The 24,734-nt window shown below is 44.9% G+C and overlaps 1 protein-coding gene across 4 annotated transcripts in view; it reads left to right on the top strand.

The window, feature by feature from the left end:
* Positions 1 to 24,734, top strand: part of LOC115083420 (multifunctional protein ADE2) — a 134,489-nt gene that overhangs the window by 79,375 nt on the left and 30,380 nt on the right. For 2 of the 4 annotated variants that reach the window (XM_029587234.1, XM_029587228.1), the window contains exons 14-16: positions 14,103 to 14,139; positions 19,486 to 19,683; positions 21,477 to 21,655. In XM_029587234.1, the coding sequence (XP_029443094.1) occupies positions 14,103 to 14,139; positions 19,486 to 19,683; positions 21,477 to 21,655 (414 nt within the window). Of the gene's footprint in view, positions 1 to 13,806; positions 14,012 to 14,102; positions 14,140 to 14,191; positions 14,454 to 19,485; positions 19,684 to 21,476; positions 21,656 to 24,734 lie in introns of those variants that run through there. The other 2 variants (XM_029587252.1, XM_029587242.1) reach the window with 2 other exon arrangements.

Genomic DNA, 24,734 nt, shown 5'->3' with positions numbered 1-24,734 from the left:
AAACCATATGAGATGTGAATGAAGGACCAGAATATGTATACCATGGAGGAGAGGCGAAGAGAGCAGATTAGAGGCATTCCAAGGAGCGGCTAACTCCAATATTTGGAGTTAGCCACTTAACTTATGCGGCTAACTCAGGTCGGACCATAGGGCTGGTTAGACCTCACCGCTGAATATACCCTGCTAGTTAGCTGGATATGTTTATCTGGCTAATTAGCCGAGCTGCACAGTGGGTGAAAATGAATCCCTTAGAGACTATCATTTTCTGTATGCGTTTGTAAGAATCATAAAAGAAAATAATAAAGTATACAATGTTTACATTTTAATTTATTTATGTCTTTTAATGGAATCCACCGTCATCTATGGAATGTGCAGAATATAATTTTTGCAAATAAAAACAGACTAAAAGGGGTCAATTTTCAGGGAGAATATGTTTCAAAACTGTTTTGGGTGGGTTAAATACCTGTTTACCCTTGTGAAAAGGCCCTTTTGAAAATACCAATTCCCTGCCACTGAGAGTGCTTTTACCTGCAGGGAAAAAGGGAGCAGGGCTAGGTTGGGGGAGGGAAAGCACATGCAGAGATTTAATTTTGAAATCCTTGTGCACACTTTCACACATGTACTTTGCACCTGCTTCAAAGCTGATGCAGAGTACTGGCTTTCTCCTGCTGACTTGAGTTTTCAAAAGGAAACTCTGTGGGCAGTTTCCCTTAGAAAATTAGATTGCAGGTCTGCAGAAACCGGTGCTGGTTTTCTGTCAGGTCATACTGAGTTGCCAGCCTGGAACCTTTTTTGAATTTGCTTCTTTTTTCCCCATTGCAGCTGGATTTGAAGGTGGAATGGCCTCAAACTTCAGTTATGAGGGCAATTCTTACATAGCTTTGGAAACTGCCTTCTCTACATATTCAGTTAAGATCAAAGTTTTATACATTATGAATGATTCTGGAGTGCATCTCATTATTTCTTTTGCTATGACATGCAAAAATTAAAAAGAATTGTGTGGGGGGTCCATGAAACTTTTTGCAGCTGAAAAGGGGTCCGTGTTCCCTGAAAGGTTGGGAACCCCTAGTGTAGTTAAAGGTGGTGGGGTTTCATGAGAAATACATGAACTTATCCTTCACAGGATAAAGAAAGTAAAAGCTAACTTAATGCTGACCTCCCTTTTTTGACATACCCATATGTTTTTTTCTTTTTTTAATTGATCGTATGATTTCAGATTCCGAATCATTGTCCTTCAAATACCTCCAATATACAATTTAATCCAATTTGATTGAAAGGAAATTTGCAACTTTCTGGGATTCATTTCTACCTTTGACATGAAGGTTTGCCAGCTTCTCCTGTTAGATTGAACAGCTGGACTATAAGAGTGCAAAGGTTCAGTTTTCTAGAAGCTGGTCTCATACATATGAGAGCCAGTATTTACAATCAATGAGCATATTAAATTTCCTTTCTAGTTGTTAGCATTCTGAAGGACTGTTCTGCCATGTTACATATTGTGCATAAATCTGCTTCTTACTGCCTTAATTCACATGTACTGCTCTGCAGAACCGTATCTGGAAGTGGTAGCGCGCAAGCAAGTGTATTTGCACCCCCTGCCCCAACCTACTCCACATTCCTTTCTCTTCACCCCCTCTACCCTGATTGTCATTCTTCCTTCGCACTCTCCCCCTTTTTTTCCCAATCCAATCCCCCTTCCTCTTACACTCAATAGGGGGAGGAGAGCAGCTCTCTTTGCTATTAATCAACAGCTGGCCCCCACTTGCATTTCAGTCATTCTGCCTGAGCTTTGCACCCTGGTGGCTGCTCAGTTTGCTCTGATTGCAATTTTAGTTTTATGATCAAATCTTCATAAAGTATTAAAAAATACTTTAAAATGAGAAGTAGCCCTTCTCTGTAGTTTAAAAAAAAAAGATGTTGAAATAGTTTGCTCTTTAACATGAAGTGATCTTTTAAATCTGCCTTCGGTTCTGGTTCAAGAGCAGTTTTTGGCCTTGCTGGGTGGACCGTGAGGAGGCCCTGGGGAGACCAAAACTGGGCTGCTATCTGTTGCTGACCTTAGACAGCAGGTCACACTCTGACTTAAATGATCCTGAGGGAATATTAACAAAGGAGTTTCCTCATAGGCACAAACTGGGAGAGTCTTCTCAGTTCACACCTTTTAAGTAGCTCCATGTCAAGTGCTGAGCAAAGCTGACCCTTACTTTTTCCTTGTAAATGCTTTCTGTTTAGAATTGAGCTAGTGCAGTATCGGAATGCTGATTATATCATGGCTTTTTATGCTTTCCAACATACAGAATGCTGGAAAGAATATAAAAGGAGTCAGTGTCCATCTTCCTGTCCACAAGCATAATAACTCTTCAAAAAAGGGACAGAAATGTATCAAATTTGGCTTGTAGGGAAAAAATGTGACTATATCAGATGAGTTCAAAAACCAGAAATACTGGGTCTGTATTTTCAGAGACGGACCTAAGCTTCAAAAAAAATATCCCCATTGCTTTCACTGGTAAACTGCTGGAATCTATTAGAAATGTTAGAATGTTGATTAATGCTCCATTCCAAAAGTCCCCTTCATCCTTCTAGCATTGTGGCACAGAGCAACACAAGCAGAAGAGACAGGAAAAAATAACTGAAGCTGCTGGTAACAGAGTACACCAAAGGCGCTTTCAAAGCCACCTTCCCATACTTCCAAAGTTACAAATTGTACATATATTCTGGCACCCACCACAAGAATGCTGACACAAACCCAAAATTACAGTCATTCCAAATCTTCACACAGCAGGGGTTTTCTTCATCAAATACCTACTAGCGGTACTCTTTGGAATTGGAATCCTCCCTGGGCTCTCCTCTTTTTTGGTACCTGATTTCTGGTGTGCAGATCTCTGTATTCCAGCTAGCAAACTGGAACAATCTTCTGAACAAATGAGTTTCTGCTGATACATTGCTGAACAGCAACTCTGGAAGTAGATCTTCCAGTCTCGCACGCCTTATTCTGATTCCAACCAGAAAGCCACTCTACAAACCTTAAGGCAAATCTTCAATGAAATGCAAGGAATTTGGGACTAATTTACCTTTCACAAGTCATCAACTCTTTTGGTTTTCTCAGGATTCTCTTTGGACCCCATGAAAATCCCCTTTCTCCTAGAAGGCCTGTGGGCTTTGACCTTGAGCCTTAGCCACCTTCCCATGATGGAAGACTGGAGGAAAGAACACAAGCCCAAATGGCTCATGAATTTTGTAGAGATGTCTCCTACTGGGGTATGTCAGAGAATACTATATGCTCCTCCTTGTTCTGACATCATACATTCAGTATCCATGAAGACTCTGATGCTTATAGGAAGGGACACATTGGTAATACCCTTATATGCAAGTGTTAATAAAGGGTCATATTGGATGAAGAAAATTGAGAAATGCTGCCTTACTGAAAATACTTCTTCCCATCTTTTTCCCTTCTCTGTCTCTCTCCTTCTCTCTATCATATTTCTTCATACCCTTTCCTCCTCAGAATCTCTCTCCCATTGCTCCTCCCAGCTACCTATTGTCCCTTAACTGTCTATCATTGCTCCCATTCCTCTAACCTTGTCACCTTATCCAGCCCTCTATTTCCTGTTATCCCCCTCACCTTCTAATCTGCTTCATTCCATCCTTATCCCCATTTCAAAACTCCATCATCTGTAGGACCAAATGTAGTAAGCATTTTTTCTATAGACACAAAATTTAAAAAATCCTTTCATACATTTGGCCCTCTTTCATGTGCATTCCAACCTCTATCTTACCCTCATTCATCCCATCTCCCCATCCCATCCCATCCACCCTTTCTCCATATCTCTCGGTCTTCCCCCCTCCCCCAGTACTCATTCCTATCATGTCACCTCCTTCACCATTCCCTTTTCATCATCCTTTTTGGACCACTGTTCCCAAGTTCCACCACTTAATTCTGTTCCCTGCATACAGTTGGCAGAAGAAAAGCACAAACCAAATGGTTTGAGTCCTGCAGTATGAAATATGTGTTGCCAGCAGGTCCCTAGAGAACCATCTAAAATCTACAGATACCAGATGGATCATACTAATGTAATCTGCTGTACGCTAGGATATGAAACATGCAGGGAGACCAGAAGCAATTAAGTGTGCTTTCCTCCTGCTAGCAGTAAGCAGAAATAAGTGGGAGAGAGAAAAGGAAAGAAAAAACAGACTTGGGATGTAGCATAGGAAAAAGGGAATAGCTCTGTGGAAAGGGATGGACTACAAGACTAGCCCAGCCAGAAGCTGCCTGGTGTCCTTTTGCAGTATTCCAACCCGGCTATACTATCCAGTCCTGTGTCCAGTGTCCACCACCTTCTACAACCACTTGGTCCACTGAATCTATCAACTTTTGTTAAACTATAAATATGGACTTGGTGTGCACCTCCATTGTGGACCACATATATACACTAATCTAGGGCTTCCCAAACTGTGGAGAAGGACCCCAAATGGGATCACAAAACCTTCAGCTGGGGTCAAAAGTGCCTCTAAAGCAGTGCTCTTCAGACACTAGAAGCAGCATTGGTTGTGGAAGTCAGCATGAGGTCTATGAACCAGCATTCACTCAGAGGTCCTTTTGTGGTTCTGCCCTTGCATGAGTTTCTATGGTAGACAGGAGGCCCTGCATGAGGAGAGATAGGGTCCACTGCAGTGCCAGTGAGTTCCATTAGCTCACAGGCCCCGTGCTGACTTTCATTACCAATGCTGCTACTAGTGGTAGATCAGTCAGGCTCAGGACCAGCCATAAAGGGAAGAAAAAGCTGAGTATGCATGAGCCAATGGAGATTACTGCTGCTCCTCTCTCCTTGGGTTTGGGAGCAGTTATGAGGGGAGGAAAAACCTGAGTATAAACAGGCTGGTGGAGATTACCACTGAATTTACCGAAGAGAAAAATGTTGCTCTTGTCATCAACCTGCCCTGTCTTCCTGTTATGTTTGGTGGCTCATGCGATGGCCCTGTGTGCTGAGACACCACTCAGCAACACAATGAATGCTCCTTGCAGCTCCCCTCCTGTCTGACCACTGCGTCTCCCAGCTCCTCTTAGGCGTGCACACACCTGATGTTCTGGCACTTAACAAGGCCACAGCAGAAAAATCACCATGGCACCCTTTGATGATATCAGAAGCCTCCTTCTATTTAAGACCAGCCCAGGTACTCCATCAACACCCCAGTAACAGGTCTCCTGGAGGTTTTTGGCCGTCAGAGTGCATTGCCTTCTCCTTGCCTTGTTCCTGTTTCTGGTCTTGTTCTTGTGTCTCCACTTTCCTGTGCCCTTGCCCATCCATTCTTTGTTCATCTTGCCCTGCCTAGCCCGAGTCTTATCTTGATCCTTGTCTTTGTATTATTCTTCTTGGCCTGCCTTCTTAGATTCTGTCCTCTGCTTAGACCTTGACTCTTCTGGATTGCCACCTGGCTTTGGACTCTTGTTTTTTGGATTGCCCTAGGGACCCTCCTTAGTCCTGACGGCCCCAGAACCCAAAATCTCAAGCTGTGGGGGAGGTGGCTGGTATGGGTGAAGCTACAGTTGGTCCCACCGCAGGGCTCATCTGCCAGCTATCAGTGAGGGCCTAATGGGCTTGCTAGGCTGTGCCAACCACCCCATAGCACCAAGGGTCTACCATTACTGAAGGTGTTATGCTTACCACTAATTTTCATCGACCTTTGGCCTGAGTCCCAAAAGAAAATGTTGCTGCTGACCCTGGCCAGAGGGATGTTTGGAGGAGGGGCTATTTGAAAGGAGTGATCAGATATGAGAGGGGTTTGAGGGTTAGATCAGATTGAGAGGGATTGGCTGTGGAGGATGGGGGAAAGACAAAATCAACTGGGAAATGTAAGAGAGGAAATGGGGAAGAGTGAGATTGGAATGGCAGATGGGATAAGAGGGAGGGGACAATGGAAGATCAGTTAGGGATTAAGAAAGGGCTTGGGGGTGAGGGAAGATCAGCTTTGGGGATGTAAAAAGGGCTAAAGGGGGTGAGAGGGGAAGGGCTGGAGGATGTAAGAAGGGATCAATTGGCGGAAAGATTAAGAGAGGGGTGGAGAGTGAGAGAAGGATCAGCTAGAGAGGATGGAGACTGAGAGGGGATCAACTGGAATATGAGGAGTGTGAGAGCAGAGCAATTGTAGGAAGGAGATCACACCTCTGTGATTTGTTTTGGTTGAACTCTGGTCTCATGTGAATTTTTCAAGTACTAAAAGGGGGTCACATTGGTTGAAAGTTTGGGAAGCCCTGCACTAAGCTTTTTCACCATAGGTACAAAGTAGGAGAAAAACCCTTTGTGTAACTGGACTAGTGAGCTCTTGGCAGGGTTGCCAACTAATAAAAAATGATTAGCCAAAAGGTAGGTAATAGCTTAGAGTTTGCGTGTTTGTTATAAAAAGTAAGCCAATAGGTAGGTAACAGATTAGAGTTTGTGTGTTTCTTTCCCTCCCTCTTACCCTCTCCCATCTACTCCTAGCACATCCTTTGATTTAAAGGCAAGAGATACTTTGACATTAAAAATCAATAAGCCTTTTATCTAAAATATAGGATTGCCCCAGCTTTTATCAGGAGTTTAATTATCCTGTTGCAGGTCACTACCAGATTAATAGTAAATATACCAATACATTTAAAGGACTCTTATTTACACATTCCTACTCCCTAGCAATGTAAACTTAACTAAAAACTCAACAAAATTAAGATGAAGGCAGAAATCCAGCAGCAAGAGGGGGTCCTTCCAGTCTTCTGCATCGAGTGTCAGATGTATGATTTTTCACCCAGTGGTGAGAGATTGTTTGTATGCACCCAGTACAAAGAAATTCTGACTGTCAGAAAACAAGTCCGATCTCTGGAGGCTAGAGTGACAGACAGACCTGGAGAAGCTGAGGCAGACAGAGAGGTACAGGGAGATCTTCAGGGACATAGTAGCCAAGTCCCAATTCCAGTCTGGCAACCTTGGTCCTGCTTAGAGGAGAAAGGTCTCCTGATCAGACAGAATCATCCTGATGCAGCAGGAAGTGATCCTATAGCAAGGACCAGGTGATGCATTGTCCTCTCACACCGAGGATGTGTCTTCCAGGCCTGCTGCCCAGGAGGGAAGGATTAGGTCGGCCATCATAGTTGGTGATTCACTTATTAAAAATGTAGATAGCTGGGTAGCTGTGAAGATCGCCTGGAAACATGCTTGCCTGGTGTGAAGTTGGCGGACCTCATGCGTCACCAAGATAGAATTTTGGACAGTGCTGGGAGGATCTGGCTGTCATGATACATGTAGGCACCAACAACATAGGAAAATGTAGGAGGGATATTCTAGAAGCCAAATTTAGGCTTTAAGGTAGAAAGCTGAAAGCTAGAACCTCCAGGGTAGCATTCTCTGAAATGCTTCCTGTTCCACGCTCAGGTCCCCAGAGGCAGGCAGAGCTCCAGAGTCTCAATGCATGGATGAGACGATGATGCAAGGAAGAGGGATTCAGTATTGTAAGTAATTGGGGAATCTTTTGGGGTAGGGAGAGTCTTTTCCAAAGGGATGGGCTCCACCTTAACAGAATGGAACCAGGCTGCTGGCGCTAACCTTTAAAAAGGAGAAAAGGCAGCTTTTAAACTAGAACAAAGGGGAAAGCCCATAGTTATTCAATAGCACATGGTTTGGAGGGAGGTATCTTCAAAAAATACTAATGAAATAGGAGAGTTAGAGCATCCCAATGGAGAGGTTCCAATAAAAGAAAAAGTAGTCTATGTGCCTATAAGTAAAGAATCACTTGAGCTAAAAGATTCCAAATTATCCCTGTCAACTGAAAAGCAGGCTGTTAATACAAACAAAAAACACACTTTGAAATTTCTGTATGCCAGTGCCAGAAGTCTAAGAAGTAAGATGGGAGAGTTAGAGTGTATTCCAGGAAATGATGAGATAGACTTAATTGGCATCTAAGAGACATGAAGGAAGGTGGATAACCAATGGGATAGTGCTATACCAGGGTAAAAACTATATTGCAATGATAGGGAGGAGAAATTTGGTGGGGGAGGCGCTTTATGTCCCTGATGGCATTGAGTCCAACAGGATAAAGATCCTGCAAGAAACTAAATGCACAGTTGAATCTTTATGGGTAGAAATTCCTTGTGTGTTGGGGAAGACTATAGTGATAGGAGTATACTACCGTCCACCTGGCCAAAATCATAAGATGGAAAATTAAATGGTAAGAGAAATTAGGGAAGCTAACCCCAATATTGACTGGATTAATGTAACATCAGAATATGCTAGAGACATAAAGTTCCTGAATGGAATAAATGACAGCTTCATGGAGCAGTTGGTTCAGGAACCAACAAGAGAGGGAGCTATTTTATATCTAATTCTTAATGAGCACAAGATTTGGTGAGAGAGGTAATGGTGGTGGAGCCGCTTTGCAATAGTGGTCATAACATGATCAGATTTGAATTACTGACTTGTTGCAGTCTGGGAAGCTGCTGTTCGAGAGTGGACCCTTGAGCCGAACCACCCTGGGTAGAGTAGCTCGGGAGGCGGAGCCACAGGCACAGATCTTCACCCGGGAACCAGGAACCCCCCAGTAGGAGCCCATAGGGTCCTGGAGCCTTGGGACTTAGGAGACACACGTATGGATCTTCACCCGGGAACTGGGAACCCCCCAGGAGGAGCCCGTAGGGTCCCAGAACCTTGGGACTTGAGAGTGCAGATAAGCTCTTCACCCGGGAACCGGAAACCTCCCCAGGAGGAGCCGTAGGGTCCCAGTCCCTTGGGACTTATGCACAGTGTCAGTCTCTATAGAAAGGCCCGGGCTAGGAGTAGGCACAGAGTCCAGCAGCAAGAGCCAATAGGCCAGGGAGCACAGAGCAAGCGGGAGCAGGGTCAGAGTCAGTAATGTCTTGAATGGAACTTGCAGGGTGCAATATGGGAGCCAGCAGCGAGTAGGCCTGAGCCTGGCAGGAAGTAGAAGGTATCAAGGCCCAAGATAGTCTGGCAGGAGTTCCAGCCCAGACCTGCGTAGGACGCTGTCCGGAGGACAGGAGCGCAGCAGCTGCGGCAGAGAAGCCGTGGACTGAGGCAGGCGGCAGGCAACCGCAGAGTCAGGAACGAGCAGAGGTCGGTTGCTGGCGGCAGGCAGAAGCAGAGTCAGGAACGAGCAGAGGTCGGTGGCTGGCGGCAGGCAGAAGCAGAGTCAGGAACGAGCAGAGGTCGGTCGCTGGCGGCAGGCAGAAGCAGAGTCAGGAACGAGCAGAGGTCGGTGGCTGGCGGCAGGCAGAAGCAGAGTCAGGAACAAGCAGAGGTCGGTGGCTGAAGCAGTACAACGGAAGTGCAACTAAGAACTACACACTGTAGCGACCCTCGTTGCAAGGCAATGAGAGGACTGAAGAACGCCGGTTATATCGGGCTTGGGGCGTGGCGTGGCCAGCTCAGGCGGGGTCAGGCTTCCGGTGAGCGTATGTCCATAACGCGCGTCCCCGCGTGCGCGCGGGGCGGCAGCGAGACGGCCCAGCAATGGCAGACGCCCTGAATACTCAGCAGAGCCGCGGAGGCGGTGTTCCCGGCCTCGGAGGTGAGCCCTGATTACAGCCAGTAAGGGGAAAGCGGTGGAGACCGCAACATGACTGGAAGAGGGACAATAAGTAAATCCATTGCTCTAGCACTAAACTTTCAAAAGGGAAACTTTGATAAAATAAAAAAATATTTTGAAAAAAACTGAAAGGTGCAGCTATAAAAGTTAAGAGTGTACAAGAGGTTAGGGCATTGTTAAAAAAATACCATCTTAGAAGTGCAGACCAGATGTATTCAACGCATTAAGAAAGGTGGAAGGAAGGCAAAACAATTATTGGCATGGTTAAAAGTTGAAGTGGAAGCGGCTGTTTTAGCCAAAAGATCTTCTTTCAAAAACTGGAAGAAGGATCTGTCTGAAGAAAATAAGATAAAGCATAAGCATTGGCAAGCTAAATGTAAAACATTGATAAGACAGGCTAAGAGAGAATTTGAAATGAATTTTGCCATAGAGGCAAAAACTCATAATAAAAGCTTTTTAAAATATATCTGAAGCAGAAAGCCTGCGATGGAGTTGGTTGGACTGTTAGATGATTGAGGGGTAAAAGGGAACTAAGGGAAGATAAGGGCATATGGAAAGACTTGATGAATTTTTTGCTTCGTTATTTACTGATCAGGATGTTGGGGAGATAAACCATTATGGAGAGAGTTTTCAAATGAACTGAACCAAATCACGATCAGCCTGGAAGATGTAGTAGGCCAGATTGACAAACTGAAGAGTAGCAACTCACTTGGACCAGATGGTATACACCCCAGGGTTCTAAAAGAACTCAAAAATGAAATTTCAGATCTATTACAAGAAATTTGTAACCTATCATTAACATCATCCATTGTACCTAAAGACTGAACGTGGCCAATGTAAACTCGATATTTAAAAAGGGTTCCAGAAGTGATCCAGGAAATTATAGACTGGTGAACCCTGACTTTAGTGCAGGGAAAAATCTTGGAAACTATTAGAAAGAATAAAATCACAGAACATATAGATAGACATGATTTAATTGGATACAGCCAGCATGGATTTACCCAAGGGAAGTATTGCTTCACAAATCTGCTACATTTTTTTAAAGTGGTGAATAAACGTGGATAAAGGTGAACCAGTAGATTTGTGGTGTTTTTGGATTTTCAGAAGGTGTTTGACAAAGTTCCTCATCAGAGGCTTCTAAGAAAACCAAAAAGTCATGGGATAGGAGGAGATGTCCTTTGGTGGATTGCAAACTGGTTAAAAGACAGGAACCAAAGAGTAGGATTAAATGGTCTGTTTTCACAGTGAAAAAAGGTAAACAGTGCAATGCCTCAGGGCTCTGTACTAGTGCTTGTTTTAAATATATTTATAAATGATCTAGATAGGGGTATGACAAGTGAGGTGATCAAATCTGCAGATGACACAAAATTATTCAGAGTAGTTAAATCACAAGTGGATTGTGAATAATTGCAGGAGGAACTTGCAAGACTGGAACAATGGGTGTTCATATGCCAGATGAAATATAAAGTGGTCAAGTGCAAGATGGTGCATATAGGGAAAAATAACCCATGCTGTAGTTACATGATGTTAGTTTCTATATTAGGCATTACCACCTAGGAAAAGGATCTGGGAGTCATAGTTGATATTACATTAAAATTGTTGGCTCGGTGTGCTGTGGCAGTCAAAAAATGTTAAGAATTTTTAGGAAGGGAATGGCAAATAAAACAGAGGATGTCATAATGCCTCTGTATCACTCCATGGAGAGTGATACACTTTGAATACTGTGTGCAATTCTGGTCGCCTCATCTCAAAAAAGATATAGTTGCAGTGGTGAAAGTACAGAGAAGGGCGATTAAATTGATAAAGTGCATGGAATGGCAACCCTAAGAGGAAAGATTAAAGAGGTAAGGGCTGTTCAGCTTGGAGAAGAGACACCTGAGGGGGGATATGATAGACGTCTACAAAATCATGAAACGACTTGAATAGGTAAATGTGAATTGGTTATTTACTCTTTCAGATAATATAAGGACCAGGGGGAGGGGTCACACCATGAAGTTAGCAAGTAGCACATTTAAAACTTATCGGAGAAAATTATTTTTCACTCAACACACAATGTGGTTAAGACAGTTATGGCTGAATTTTTAAAACAGCTTGCCGCGTGCATTTTCAAAGAGGCCCGGCCACGCACGTTATCTCCATTACGTGCAGAAGTGCCGGGCCCAGAGAAAGCGGCAGTCCGAGGGGCGGGGCTGGAGGTGGCTGGTACAGCAGCTATTTGCCATTGTGCCAGGGAGGTGCGCGCTGGCAGGATGCTGGTGTGCGCAAGTTGCTACTGCTCCTGAAGAGGAGCAAGAAGTAAAATAAAAAATTTGGGGTTAGATAGGATAGGGATAGGGGGCGGGGAGGAGAAGGGAAGAAGGAGCAAGGTCAGTTAGGTGGGTTGAAAAGTTCCCTCCCAGTCCGCTCCTTAATTTGAGCAGACTGGGCGGGAACTGGGAGAGGCCCGATCTCGTTGCAGCACAGAGGTTGCATAATTTCTCCCCCCCTTGCATGCGCGGCCCTCGGATTTTATAACATGCACGCACATTATAAAATCTATCCCTTAGGGTAGCTGGGTTTAAAAAAGGTTTGGATAAGTTCCTGGAGGAGAAGTCCATAAACTACTATTAATCAATAGAGAATAGCCACTGCTTATTGCCAGCATTGGTAGCATAGGATCTATTTAATGTTTGTAACTTGGATTGGCCACTGCTGGAAACAGGATGCTGGGCTTGATCGACCCTTGATCTGACCCAGTATGGCATATCTTATGCTCTTATGTATGTTCTTATGTAACTTACTTTTTCTTGCAGACACCAAGACAACTTTTGGGGTGTCTGACTTGTTGTTACACAGGATGCCAAATACATGTGGGTGCAACCATGATGGTTCCCCTAATCCCAATGCCTTTCCACATCATCAGCCCGATTTTAAAAGGGCCACGCACATAAATTACAGTGGTTATGCACGTAGCCAGGCCTTGTGCGCAGTGCTCGCATTTTCGGATGGGCCCAGTCATGTGTGTAACCCCTGTTACGCGCCAAAGTGCCGGGCCTCTCCAAAGGGGTGGGTTGGCAGTGGGGTCTGGGCAGGGCGGGGCAGGACAGCGCCATTAGACATAGTGCCGGGGAAGTGGAAGATACTGCTTCTCTGGAGCAGAAGTATGAAAAAAAGGGGGTTAGGTAAGGATAGTTTAGGGGTCAGGGAGGAGAGGGGAAGAGGGAGAAAGGATAGAGTTAGGGTTTGGAAGTTCCCTCCCAGTCTGCTCCTTAATTGGAATGGACTGGGAGGGAACTGGGAAAGGCCTACTTGCGTTGCAGTGCGTACTTTTTTAAGATCCCCTCCCGTTCCATGCGTGACAGACATCCACCCGCACATACACGCACAGGTTATAAAATTGGCACACGTGTGCGCGGATATCGTATTTTATAACGCGTGTGTTATAAAATAGCTACGTCCATGTGCACATGCCGGGAACTGCGCGCACATGGACGTCTGCACGTTTTTGGTTTGGTTTTTTTTTAATCGACCCCCACGTGAGCAGGAGTAAAGCTAGAGGGAGTTGGGTGGGGAACAGAAAATGGAACAAGATAGAGGGGGCCAGTTACGCTAGAACTGCCCCTCACAGACACCCATTTTACTGTTGCTTTTTTGTGCTCAGCATCACACCATTTTTAAATTTATATTTCAGAATAAGTCAAACATTATAAAGAAAACAAAAGGTATATAGGCATGTATCAACATACATCAAAAAAGAACTACACACACACTTCATATATATGGCCACAAATTCTATGAAACTCCAAAAGAACTAGGAGCACATTGTCCCAGAAAAGAGCAATAAGATCTTCACTCCTAAAGCACTGAGATCTAGTCCCCCAACTCCCAAGAATTGCAACCTCACGGAGCTTGAGCCCAAAGCCCATGACGTTTTTTACTGACATGAAAGAACATTTTTTACTGTCAATTTTTGTTTGGTTTACTGACAGTTGACACCTCTAGCTCCAAGAAAGACATGGGGGTCCTTAATGTACGGTTTGTGCTTTTTTTTTTTTTCCCCCGAGGAAGGTGCATCCAGCAAAAAGTATTGTATGAACCAGACGGGCGGAAGAGAGGGGGAGGCGAGTTTCTGGCAGCCGGTGGGGCTGGGAAATGAAGATAGGTGTCCTGTTTATGAAAGGACTGTGTAAGCTGAGAGCGGCAGAGGGCAGCTTCGACCACTGACTGCAACGCTATGTGAATTTGGGAGGCGGGGAGGACGCAATCTCGCCGGGGAAGGGATGAAAAGAGGAGGAGGCGGCGCAGGAGTATCCGCGTGCGCCAGTGCTCTGAGAGGGAGGCGGAGCTTCGCGCGCGGCGGTGCAGTGTGGGCTCGCGCCTCCTTTCCCGGTCGCGCGCTTCGCCCAGCTGCTGCCTTACGGCTCCTCCCTCTTTTGCTCGTCGCCGGAGCTGCAGCCGCCGAGCCTGGGCACGTGTGTAGTGGTGGTGTTTAGAAGTCGCTGGGGTTGCTTTCCGTGTTCTGCTGTTTAAACTTCGCCGTCCGTTTGCTTTCTTTGTAGATCGGGGTCCTGGACAACAAGATGGAGAACGCTGCAGGTATGCTCTAGCTGGGCCTTGTGCTGTGTGAGTGAGTGAGTGGGCCTCAGCGCTGCCGGATCCGGTCATGCAGGTGGTGCACGGAGGTTTCCTGGGGTTCCAGATGTTCCCTGTTGATGGGGAGAGGGTGAAGAGAGCCGGTCGGTAATCCAAACTACAGCAACACTGCTCTCCTGTGGCGTCCATTAAAGTGAAGCAATATGACTCCCACGAACTTTGAATGCATTTGTTTTAGGCGAGAGAAGTATTTCTTCCCTCAAGGAAGATTCATGGATCCCAAGGTGACATGTCCTCCAAGTTTCTAATAAGCAGGGGTAAGATTTAAGGGTTTCTCCCATTTTGTCTCTCGGGGAAGAACTTTTTTTTTTTTTTTTTAAATAAATGAACTCTCTCCATGAGTCATAACCCCGAGGGGCCGGTTTCTGCCTGTGACCCCCTCGCCCATTTTAACCTGGAGAAGGGAAGAAATATGGGGCCAACTGTCACACACACCTTAAAAGAGTTTGAAGTGGTTTCTGGTTCATAACCGACAAAAATTGCTCTATGTAAACACTGCGGGGACCAAGTGGAATAGGGACTTCCATTATCTGCAAATATTGTTCTTTAATAGCTAGGCTTATTTTTGCTCATATTTCCATCTTCATTATTTATTCTTTTCAGCTACCACCCTTTGTTCAGTCTAGCACTCCCTGGCTGCATCCTAGATTCTGCTGGTCCTTTAAAATTTATTATAATGGAGATCAGGGTGACAGACTTTAGGTCCCAACTAGCACCCTGTATGATGCTTTATCATGGTCCTTTCCTGCATGCTTTCTTTCCTAATCTTTTGCCTGTCACCCCCTAGATATGGGTTAAGTATAGCAGAGCATTGTTATTGAGAGCAGCCTGGGGGTGGGAAGGGAAGCTTTGTGTTCCAATTTGCATTTAAAAACCCTGTCCTGCAGAAAATACTGGGGTTGAGCAAACAGTAAGCATCCCAGTTGTGAATCAGACTTATTCCCTACTTTTTCTTGTTTTTATATTGCCCCCAGCCCTCTTCTTATATGTGCTTGAATGTGATTATTGACCAAAGGTCAATCTTAAACTCTGATCACCGTGGTTTGTCAAGGCATTTTTACCCTCCTCCTCAGATCAGTCTTTGCCTCTGAAAGGTGAAGGGGACCTAGGAACTTTGTAGAAAACCCTATACATCTTGGGCCCAGCAGCAGAAGCGGTCTGAGATGAGCTTATCCACTGCCTTCAGTGTAATGGGTGATAAATTGACGTCAAGCTATTGGTGCTGTTCAGAAGCTGGATATATCCAGCAGCTCAGCAGTTGAATTTCATACATGTTTACCTTTTTGTAAACTATTGTCCAGCCTGGAAAATATTACACTTAGACACTAGGGAACTGCCCCTATCAGCTACTCAAAAGCTACTCTTCAGCCAAGAAAGTCTGGGTGGGTTGACAGTGACTGAAATCATCAGCTGCAGTCTGCCAAAGAGAGTAGACAAGACATTTTTGGTTCAGTTAGTTGTTATTGGTATCTTCTCTTAAGATGTTAAGAACTAGATCAGTGTTTCCCAACCTGTGTGCCACCTGATCAGATGTGCCACAGAAAAGTAATCATTGCCTGATGCCCAGATCCAGGCCAGCACCTGGCATCTGCTCTTAGCACTTTGAAGCAATAAGAGATGCCAGTGGGGACTCTTAAATGGGTAGGAGCTCTTTTCTGAAAACAGCATGGCCTTGAATTGTGGTAATTAATGGGTGACCATGCAGGCATGGATAAGTGGGTCCTGCTTTGTGGAGTATACAGCACCTCCTCCTTTGAGGCCTTCCAGCCTCTGCCCTATCCCCAGGCTGAGTGAGATGATGTGAGTATGCACTGAGTACTAGATGTGACTTTGAGTGTTGGGAGCAGTAGCCATGGAAGAGACCTCTGGCAGTCACATGCAGTAGCCAAGGTAATTAAGTGATCCAGCTGTGTGCAGCACAGTGATTTCTCCTGTCGTCACAAGTCCATTGTGACAGGTTCCTATATGTCTCTACCCCTTCTTTCCCTTTATTTAAAATTTGGAAGAAACTGGTTGGGCTTTTAATACTTCCCAAGCTCTTCTTTTCTTGCCCTGTGAATCCACTCCATGTCTGTACTGCTTGCTTTGTGGAGGCTGGGGTGCCACACAGCAATTTTCAAAGTAGGTGTGCCATGGGCTTGAAATAGTTGGGGAAAACACTGAACTAGATATGTATTACAGAGGGGGAGGGGAGAGAGTCATGGTCATTGCTTAAGGCTGACACCTAGTTGCCCTGCTGCAGGGCTCACGATTGCAGGGTTATGGAAGGAGCCTTGGTGTGTGGTCCCTGGCCCATTAGGGGAGAAAGGCGAGATATAAAATAGAGAAAAGTCCATAGTTAGTTGCAAATGGAGGCTCATGGCACCATATACCAGCTCTGGTTACAACTGAGCTGAAAATACAAAGGAACTGGGGGAAACTGCGGTCATAAAAAAAACCAAACCCCAAAACAAGCTAGATTGTGCATTTGGATCTGAGGCTTCTTAAAAAAAAATGTAAAATCAAATGTTCTTCTGTATTCAAGACTAGCTCTGAATATTTTACTGTAAGTAGCCGTTGTATGATTAAACCAGTTTTCCTAAGGGTAAACTGCTCAACAAGGTTTGCTATATGGGAGGCGCTGTCTCTGGAGCGACCTGACTCTACATCTAGAGCAGGGGTCAGGAACCTTTTTGGCTGAGAGAGCCATAAACGCCACATATTTTAAAATGTAATTCCATGAGAGCCATACAATATGTTTAAAACTAAATACAAGTAAATGTGTGCATTTTATGTAAGATCACACTTTTAAAGTACAATAAGTCTCTGAAAATATTACACCAGGCCTTAAGACACCAATACATCTCCTATTAGGAAAACGGACCAAGTCAGGCTGCTATAGAGTCCTACACAGAAACTACACGCCAGCAGAAAACCTCACCTGAATCACGTGCTGTCCCTCACCTAACATAGAATAAAGAGACCAAAACGCATAACAAGAAGCATGCAGACAAAAACTGAATTGGAAACTGCAACAAGCCAGAGTCTCTGTATGCAGTGTAACAAAGGAAAAAAGAAACATCACACATCCTTATAAAACAAATCAAGAAATATAAAATCATCAGCAGTAAAACTGTACTAACAAAAAGAACATATTTCGAAACAGCTGATGAGTGGAATATCCAATAATTAAAAACTCATATAAAACATTTCCAGATACCAACAAAATATTTCAAAATAGCAGACACAAAGATCCAGTAATGAAAAATAATAAGGATACAAAAATTTTTTTGCTCTGCATACCTGGGAACGTTTGATATCCAGGTGTCCTGAGATTGTTCTGAATTAGCAGGAGGTGGGGTGGTTTGCTTGGAACTTTCTCCTCTCTCAGTCACATACCAGCGCTCTCTCTCACACTGGCTCTCAATGACACACCTATACACACATGCTCTCAGTCACTCACATATACAAATGTTTTTTCTCTCTCACTTATATAGGCTCTTAATTACACATTTACACACATGCTGTCTATCTTTTCACGCTTACACACACACAGGCTTTCAATCACATAAATACATGCTGTCTTTTTCTCTCACACACAGACTCTCATTCACATGCTTACAAACATGTCCTCTCTTTCTCTCATTTACACACAGGCTCTCAATCACATACTCACATGCTCCCTCACCTAAATCAGCTCTCAATCACACACAGACACACATGGTCTCTCTCTCTCATTTAAACACAGGCTCTCAATCACATACTCACATGCTCCCTCACCTAAATCAGCTCTCAATCACACAGACACACATGGTCTCTCTCTCTCATTTAAACACAGGCTCTCAATCACATACTCACATGCTCCATCACCTAAACCAGCTGTCAATCAGACACAGACACACATGATCTCTCTCTTACTTATACACACAGGCTCTTAATCATACATACACATGATCTCTCTCACACACAAAGGATCTCAATCATACACACATACTCTTTCAAACAAACAGGTTTTCAATTACAAACTTACACATACAGGTTCCCAATGGTAAACTTACATTCATGCTCTCTCTCTCACAGGCAGGATCTCAATCACAGACATACTCTCTTTCACATATACAGGCTCTCAATCATTCACATACATGCAATCTCTCACTCACACACACAGGATCTCAAAACACACATGCTTGCTCGCTCATTCACTCTCTCTCTCCCCCTTCCCCCCCCCCCGGGAACTCGCGGCAGCAGCAGCCACCTCCCAACGCTAACCTCCTTCATTTTCAGCCCTCGCGGAGGCGAAGGCGGAGTCCCATCGGCCGCGGTTGAAGATGTTCATTTTCCTCCGAGCCGCGCTGCAGTCTTCTTCCCGCTCAGGCACCCGATGCTCTCCACTTCCTCTTCCGGGCCGCGGGAAGAAGAGAGCACGCCGGTGCTCTCTTCTTCCCGCGGCCCGGAAGAGGAAGTGGAGAGCATCGGGTGCCTGCGCGGGAAGACCCGCGCAGGCACCCGATGACTCCAGCGCTGGCACCCGGCTGACACCCGATGACTCCCGCGCAGGCACCCGGATGACTCCAGTCGGCGTGCTCTCTTCTCCTCCCCCCCGCGGCCCGGAAGAGGAAGTGGTGAGCATCGGGTGCCTGCGCGGAAGAAGAGACCACGCTAGTGTGGTCTCTTCTTCCCGCGCAGGCACCCGATGCTCTCCACTTCCTCTTCCGGGCCGCGGGGGGGAGGAGAAGAGAGCACGCCGGTGCCGCTGACTCCAGCTGTCCTGCCGCGTTCCGCCCGGGCTGACAGCATTTTAAGCCCGGGCGGCGGAGGACCGGGGAGCAGCTGGGTCAGCGGGGAACCGCGAAGTATGGCGACACGTGTCTGCGAGCCAGATGCAGCCCTCAAAAGAGCCATATCTGGCTCGCGAGCCATGGGTTCCCGACCCCTGATCTAGAGCATCCCTGCACTGGTGGAGATGTGCATTAGCAGGCCAGCCCTTGGGGACAGGTTCCCCTTGTATTACAGACCTGCACTGCCATGCTAGTATAGCAATTAAAGAAAATAAGTTCTAGGTACACATTTCTATTTAACTCATGCCTTGTCATTATCAAGCAGGTGCTTGAGATATGTAAAGCCTTGAACCAGAGAACCATTTCAAGTTTGCATTTTTTTTTTTTTTGCTCCCTCTCATTCTCTGAACGCATGCACTTGAATAATATGTTCTTCAGATTACTGGAGTGGTTTCCATGTGAGAAATGATATATAAAAATGTGCTTCAGCAATTTCAATAAAATTAAAGTAATGGCTATTGTGTTTCTGCAGAGCTGAAGGTGGGTAAAAGGTTAAATGAGGGAAAAACAAAAGAAGTGTACGAACTGCCAGAACTGCCAGGGTATGTGCTGATGCAGTCCAAAGACCAGATAACAGCAGGAAATGCGGCTCGGAAGGACCATATGGAAGGCAAAGCGGCCATCTCCAACAAAACCACCAGCTGTGTGTTCAAACTGCTGCAAGAAGCTGGTAAGAATTGCTTGAAAAGCTGCTAAAATTATCAGGAGAAACATAGGGAAGAACAAAGGTCCAGACAGGAGAAAACAGCGCAGTCTTTAGGAGAAGGAGATGAGAAACCGGGGGGGGGGGGGGGGGGGGGAATAGGGAGAGAGTGGGATTTGTGAAGAGGACAATGGACAAAAGACAGAAATCTTATGCAAGTATTTACAGAAGAAGGGAAAGGTGATGATCAAAGGTAGGAAATGGCATTTAAATGTGAAATAATACAAACTAAATAACAGAAGGTGGTGGATGAAGCTGACTGTGTGCACCTCATCCTGTTAAATGAGCTGACCTCACCCCTGGCGGCTCTTGGAAGACATGGGAAGATTGGAGGGGAGCAGTTGTGATCCTACGGATAAGTGAGGAGGCCTTGGCCACTACAGACCCCTTTAGTCTAACTTCAGTAGTGTGCAGAACTATGGAAACAATACTAAAGAAAAAAAAGACAAGTGCAGCACCTTGGAAAAACAAGGAGCTTGCAAGAGAGCAGGGAACACGGATCCTGTCAGACAAATTAGACTGAGTTCTTTATTGAGGTGACAAAAGTGTTAGATCATGGAGGTGAAGTACACATTGCCTCTCTGATCTTCATTAAAGGCTTTTGACGCTGTTCAGCAAAGATGGCTAATAATAAACAGACTGGATGGTATGGGAGAAGGCCAGAAACTTGTCGAGTGGTTGAGGAAGTGTTTGAGTGCTGAGAAGACAAAGCGATGGTCCCCTCTTCTGGATATCAGGAGCACAATATTCTGCTGGGGCATTTACCACTGCAGGGCATGGTGGTTCTGAGCAGAAAATCTCAGCCATGTTTAACTCAGACGTTCTGTATGTCAGGGCACGATCCTCTCTGACTCGTGAGAAAGGGTGAGCATGCTCTTGGCTCGATAGTCATCCAGGTGGGAGAGTGATTATTAATGCTTAGTGGACAAAGCAATGAGGCTGTACTCTTGTGTCTTTTCCAGTTCCATCCTATCTATTCCTTGGTCTGTTCTGGCAATATCGGTGCACATGTATCGCACCTACTGCCTAGATGGCATCTTGAATTGCTTATACTGTAAGAGCAAGTAAGATATTTTAAAAGTTAGTGCCACCTACTGGGTTTTTATTTTTACTTCATTTTTTGGAAGAGTTTTGTGTTTATCTGCACATTAGTTCCATAGCGTAAAAGGAACAGCGTTGCAGTTTGAGACTGGAAAGTATTTTAATGGTACAGGAATAGGGAAGTGATGTTACTTAATTGGAATTGGTTACTTTGTGGTGATACAGTATCTTTTGTTGGCATTTATGTTCAGACTCGCTCTACGTTTACAAACACACAGAACGACTGATAAAGAATATAGCTTGAATTGATCCTGTGGAATTTGATAGATATTTGTATACCTCAAAGGTATAAATGCACAGGACTCAACCTTTTTTTCAGGGGAAAGTAAATTCTAAGATGAGATCAGATGAGTCTTCAAGGGTATAGACTCAGAAATAACATTGGGAATGTTTCTTCACAGAAAGGATGCATGGGAGCAGCCTCCCAGTGGAAGTGGCATCAAAAGCAGGGGCTAAGTGCAGAGTATCCTTAGCCACAAAGAACTGAAGGGAAAGGCAGTGATTGGCTGGGGTCTATGATGCAGCAATACAAAAGTAATTTGGGCAAACCACATGGACATTGCTGCCCTTATCTGGCATGCTAGCCTATACTTCTGGGAAGAGCAAGAGGGAAAACGTCAATGTTTTGTTAATTTTATTATCACTGTTTGCTCTTCTAGGAGTCAAAACAGCTTTTGTCAAAAAATACAGCGATACAGCTTTTATTGCTGCTCATTGTGAAATGATCCCAATTGAATGGGTATGCAGGAGAATTGCTACTGGTTCTTTCCTGAAGAGAAACCCTGGTGTAAAGGAGGGCTATAAGTTTTATCCTCCCAAGCTCGAGATGTTTTTCAAGGTAAGTGATGCCTGTTGATCACAAGTCCAGACATTTTGTGTAGCTATCAACCTATAAATTGATCCATTGAATAGCAAAATCTACTGCGGCAGTTCATTAGTGGATGCTTGTGGGTGTGTGCTGCTGCCAATACTGTTTTCACAGTTTTTGAACTAGAAATCTGATCAGCTGTTGAACATTAGTTGCTGGTTTGGGAGGTGCATATTCTGGAGCTGTGATTCCTGCACACAAGTTGAACACACACAGAACACTCAGCACTATGTACTGACTGAAATTTCCTAGAGTGTAGCCAGGTGGACTCAGAACCAATGGGTTATGTACAGGGCCAGAGAGAGCAGGAATTAGGCCCGCGCCAGCTAAGAAAAGTAGGCCCCTATGTAAGGTTCTGATGTGATACTTAATAAGAGAAATCATTTTCTAAATTTCCCAAATAATTTTTATTTATTTAAGAAGGCTTTACGAGCTTTTTTTCTTAGCAGATTCTTCAATTACAATTGAAAGTTTTATTTATACATGTTAGAAATAGATATAGTTAGCTTTTTTTTTTTTAATTTTGCCCAACAAAAGTAGGCCCCTTGAACATTGTAGGGCCTAGCCAAATGGCCATGCTAGCACCCCCTCTCTCCTGGAGTGGTTATGTGGTCACCTACTATCAGATGGAGACAGAGTAAGGTTTCAAAGCTGACATCACCCTAGATATACCCCTGACCTCAGCCATCCAGTATCTCTCTGTCTTCTAGTAGATGTGGACATGCTATCCCCACACCAGCAGCGGTATTTAGCGGGATTGCAGCACTAGTTTGAAGAAGAAATTTTAAACTTACCTCTAAATTGGGAGAAAGATCGAGTCCCGCTCTCCTGCGGTGATACCTAAGGATCCCTCCTGCAGTGAAAAATGTTTACCAAAAGACAACAGGAAAATAGAGACAGTGTATTTCTCATGAACAAAAGCTTTTATTTCTTATGCGCATAAGGAAGTCGGCTCATAAGCCTAAGAGGCTGACTTGATTAGTGGTTGAACTGGCCAATCTTAAATACAGTTTTGCCTGATAATTAAAACAACACTCCTTTGATTTAGGGTCACAAAGTAAAAGGAAACATTTGCTTACTTCTATCAATCCACAGAGCCCTGGGAAACTAACTAACCTTGAAGGTCTACATTTTATGACTCTTTTCCTGTGGGCCTATGACTACAAAAAGATACATTACTTCTTCTACTTATCTAAAGAGAGACAGTTCGAGAGAATGCCTCAATTTACAAGCAAGCAGTGCCCCCTGTAACCTTTTTGGTGAATTTCCACTAAACAGATGGCCCTAATAAATTTTATTATCACACTCCCCCAGTTGAGAATTCCTGAGGCAATTTCAGAGATCCCTCGGAGGTGTGCCTTGGTCTGGTAGCCGATTTCCGGCAGGGACTTTGCTGCTTGAAGCAGCTGAAAGGCAGCAGGTACAGACAGCCTAAGCCCTCTCCCCCCCCCCCCCCCCCCCCGAAGCCGGGGACCGTCTCTGTGCTCAGCCAGTAAGTGCTGAGCCCAGGTACGTAGTGAAGAACATCTCCTATTCAGAGACCTGGAAGGGCTTTGCTAAGTCTTTTCTCCGGTCTCCTTGCTTGGCGCACTGTACTGACGTCGTTCCCAATCCTGTTATGGCAAGGGAAGGGGGTTTTCTGAGTGGGTTAGGAGGTCCCCCGATGGGCTAGGACCCGCTTCAGGCTCGGTGGGCATCTTGCGGTGCCATCTTGCGTGTGGTTTGGTGCTGCACCATTTTCCCCCATTGTCCATTGGTGCAGGCCGGCCCTTTGTGTGCCTAATGCGTGCACACCTGCGCGCATACTACATGCACATCCAGTCGCTTAGATTTATGCATACCGAGGCAGGTCAGTGTGCGCTCGAGAGGCACTAGCTGGCTGAACGCACAAACTACAGAGTATTATGGCCCTGGCAGCAAAGAAGCTCAAGTGACACTCCCTTTGTGTTGCCTGCCATATTAGGGCTGCACAGTCTGACCTGGAATGCTTTCTGTATCAGCACTGCAAGGAGGCCCAGGGAAGGCTGGACTCTCAGAACCTTTCCAAGTCCATCCCCTCCCAGTCTGAGGATGGTTCAGCCCTGACCTTTTCTGGTAGCAACCTGGACCTGAGCAATTCCTGGGCTGCATCCTCCTTGGGAGAGGGCAGTTCAGTGGCCCTTACCCCGGTTGGTAAGGCATTCCAAAGAATTGGACCAGTGACTGAGAGCGCTCTTTTCCTAGTAATCTCTAATCGAGCCTGTCGGGGGGATGGAACATCTAGTAAGTTTTTATTCATGGATCTTAGATGCCTGGTGGGTTTATATACGCGGAGAAGAGAGCATAAAGTAGTGGAATTAGGATTATGAATAAGAGAATGTATCATGATTATAATTTTGAACTGTATTCTATATTTAACTGGTAACCAATGCAATGATTGAAGTATTGGAGTTATGTGATTTTTAATTGAAGAATTTGTTAAAATACGTGCGGCTGCGTTTTGGACTACTTGAAGTGATTGAAGTGCATTATCTGGAAGGCCTATGTATAAGGAATTACAGTAGTCAAGCCCAGAAAATATGAGAGATTGAAGAATGGTCCGAAAATCATGAAAAAAAAGTAGTGGACGTAGACGTTTTAAAAGTTGTAATTTGAAAAAAGAATTTCTAGTAACCAGAGATATGTTGTGTTTTAATGTTAAATCTGAATTAATAGTAACTCCAAGATTTTTGGCTGAATTAGAAATAGGAATAGATACTCCATTAAATAGAAACTGAGCTGGGGGGACCTATAGATGATTCCGCAATTGAAGTGAGATGAACTATTTCCGTTTTTGCCAGATTTAATTTCAGCGGTTATGAGATAACCATGTATCTATTGTTGTCGAGTATTTTTCCACAGTGATGAATTACTAGCTCCAGTCTCCCAGACCCTGAAGACTGGGAGATTTGGCCACGGACCCTATGTTGGAACCAAAGAAGAATCCCATCCTGGTGCCTTTACGGAAAGCCTCTTGATATTTCTCGATACTGGAAGCCATCCAGGAGTTAATTGACCTGGAATGGGACGC

This window comes from Rhinatrema bivittatum, chromosome 1 (assembly GCF_901001135.1).
Source record: "Rhinatrema bivittatum chromosome 1, aRhiBiv1.1, whole genome shotgun sequence".
NCBI classification, from domain to species: Eukaryota; Metazoa; Chordata; class Amphibia; order Gymnophiona; family Rhinatrematidae; genus Rhinatrema; species Rhinatrema bivittatum.
This window is presented reverse-complemented; position numbering and strand designations above follow the sequence as displayed.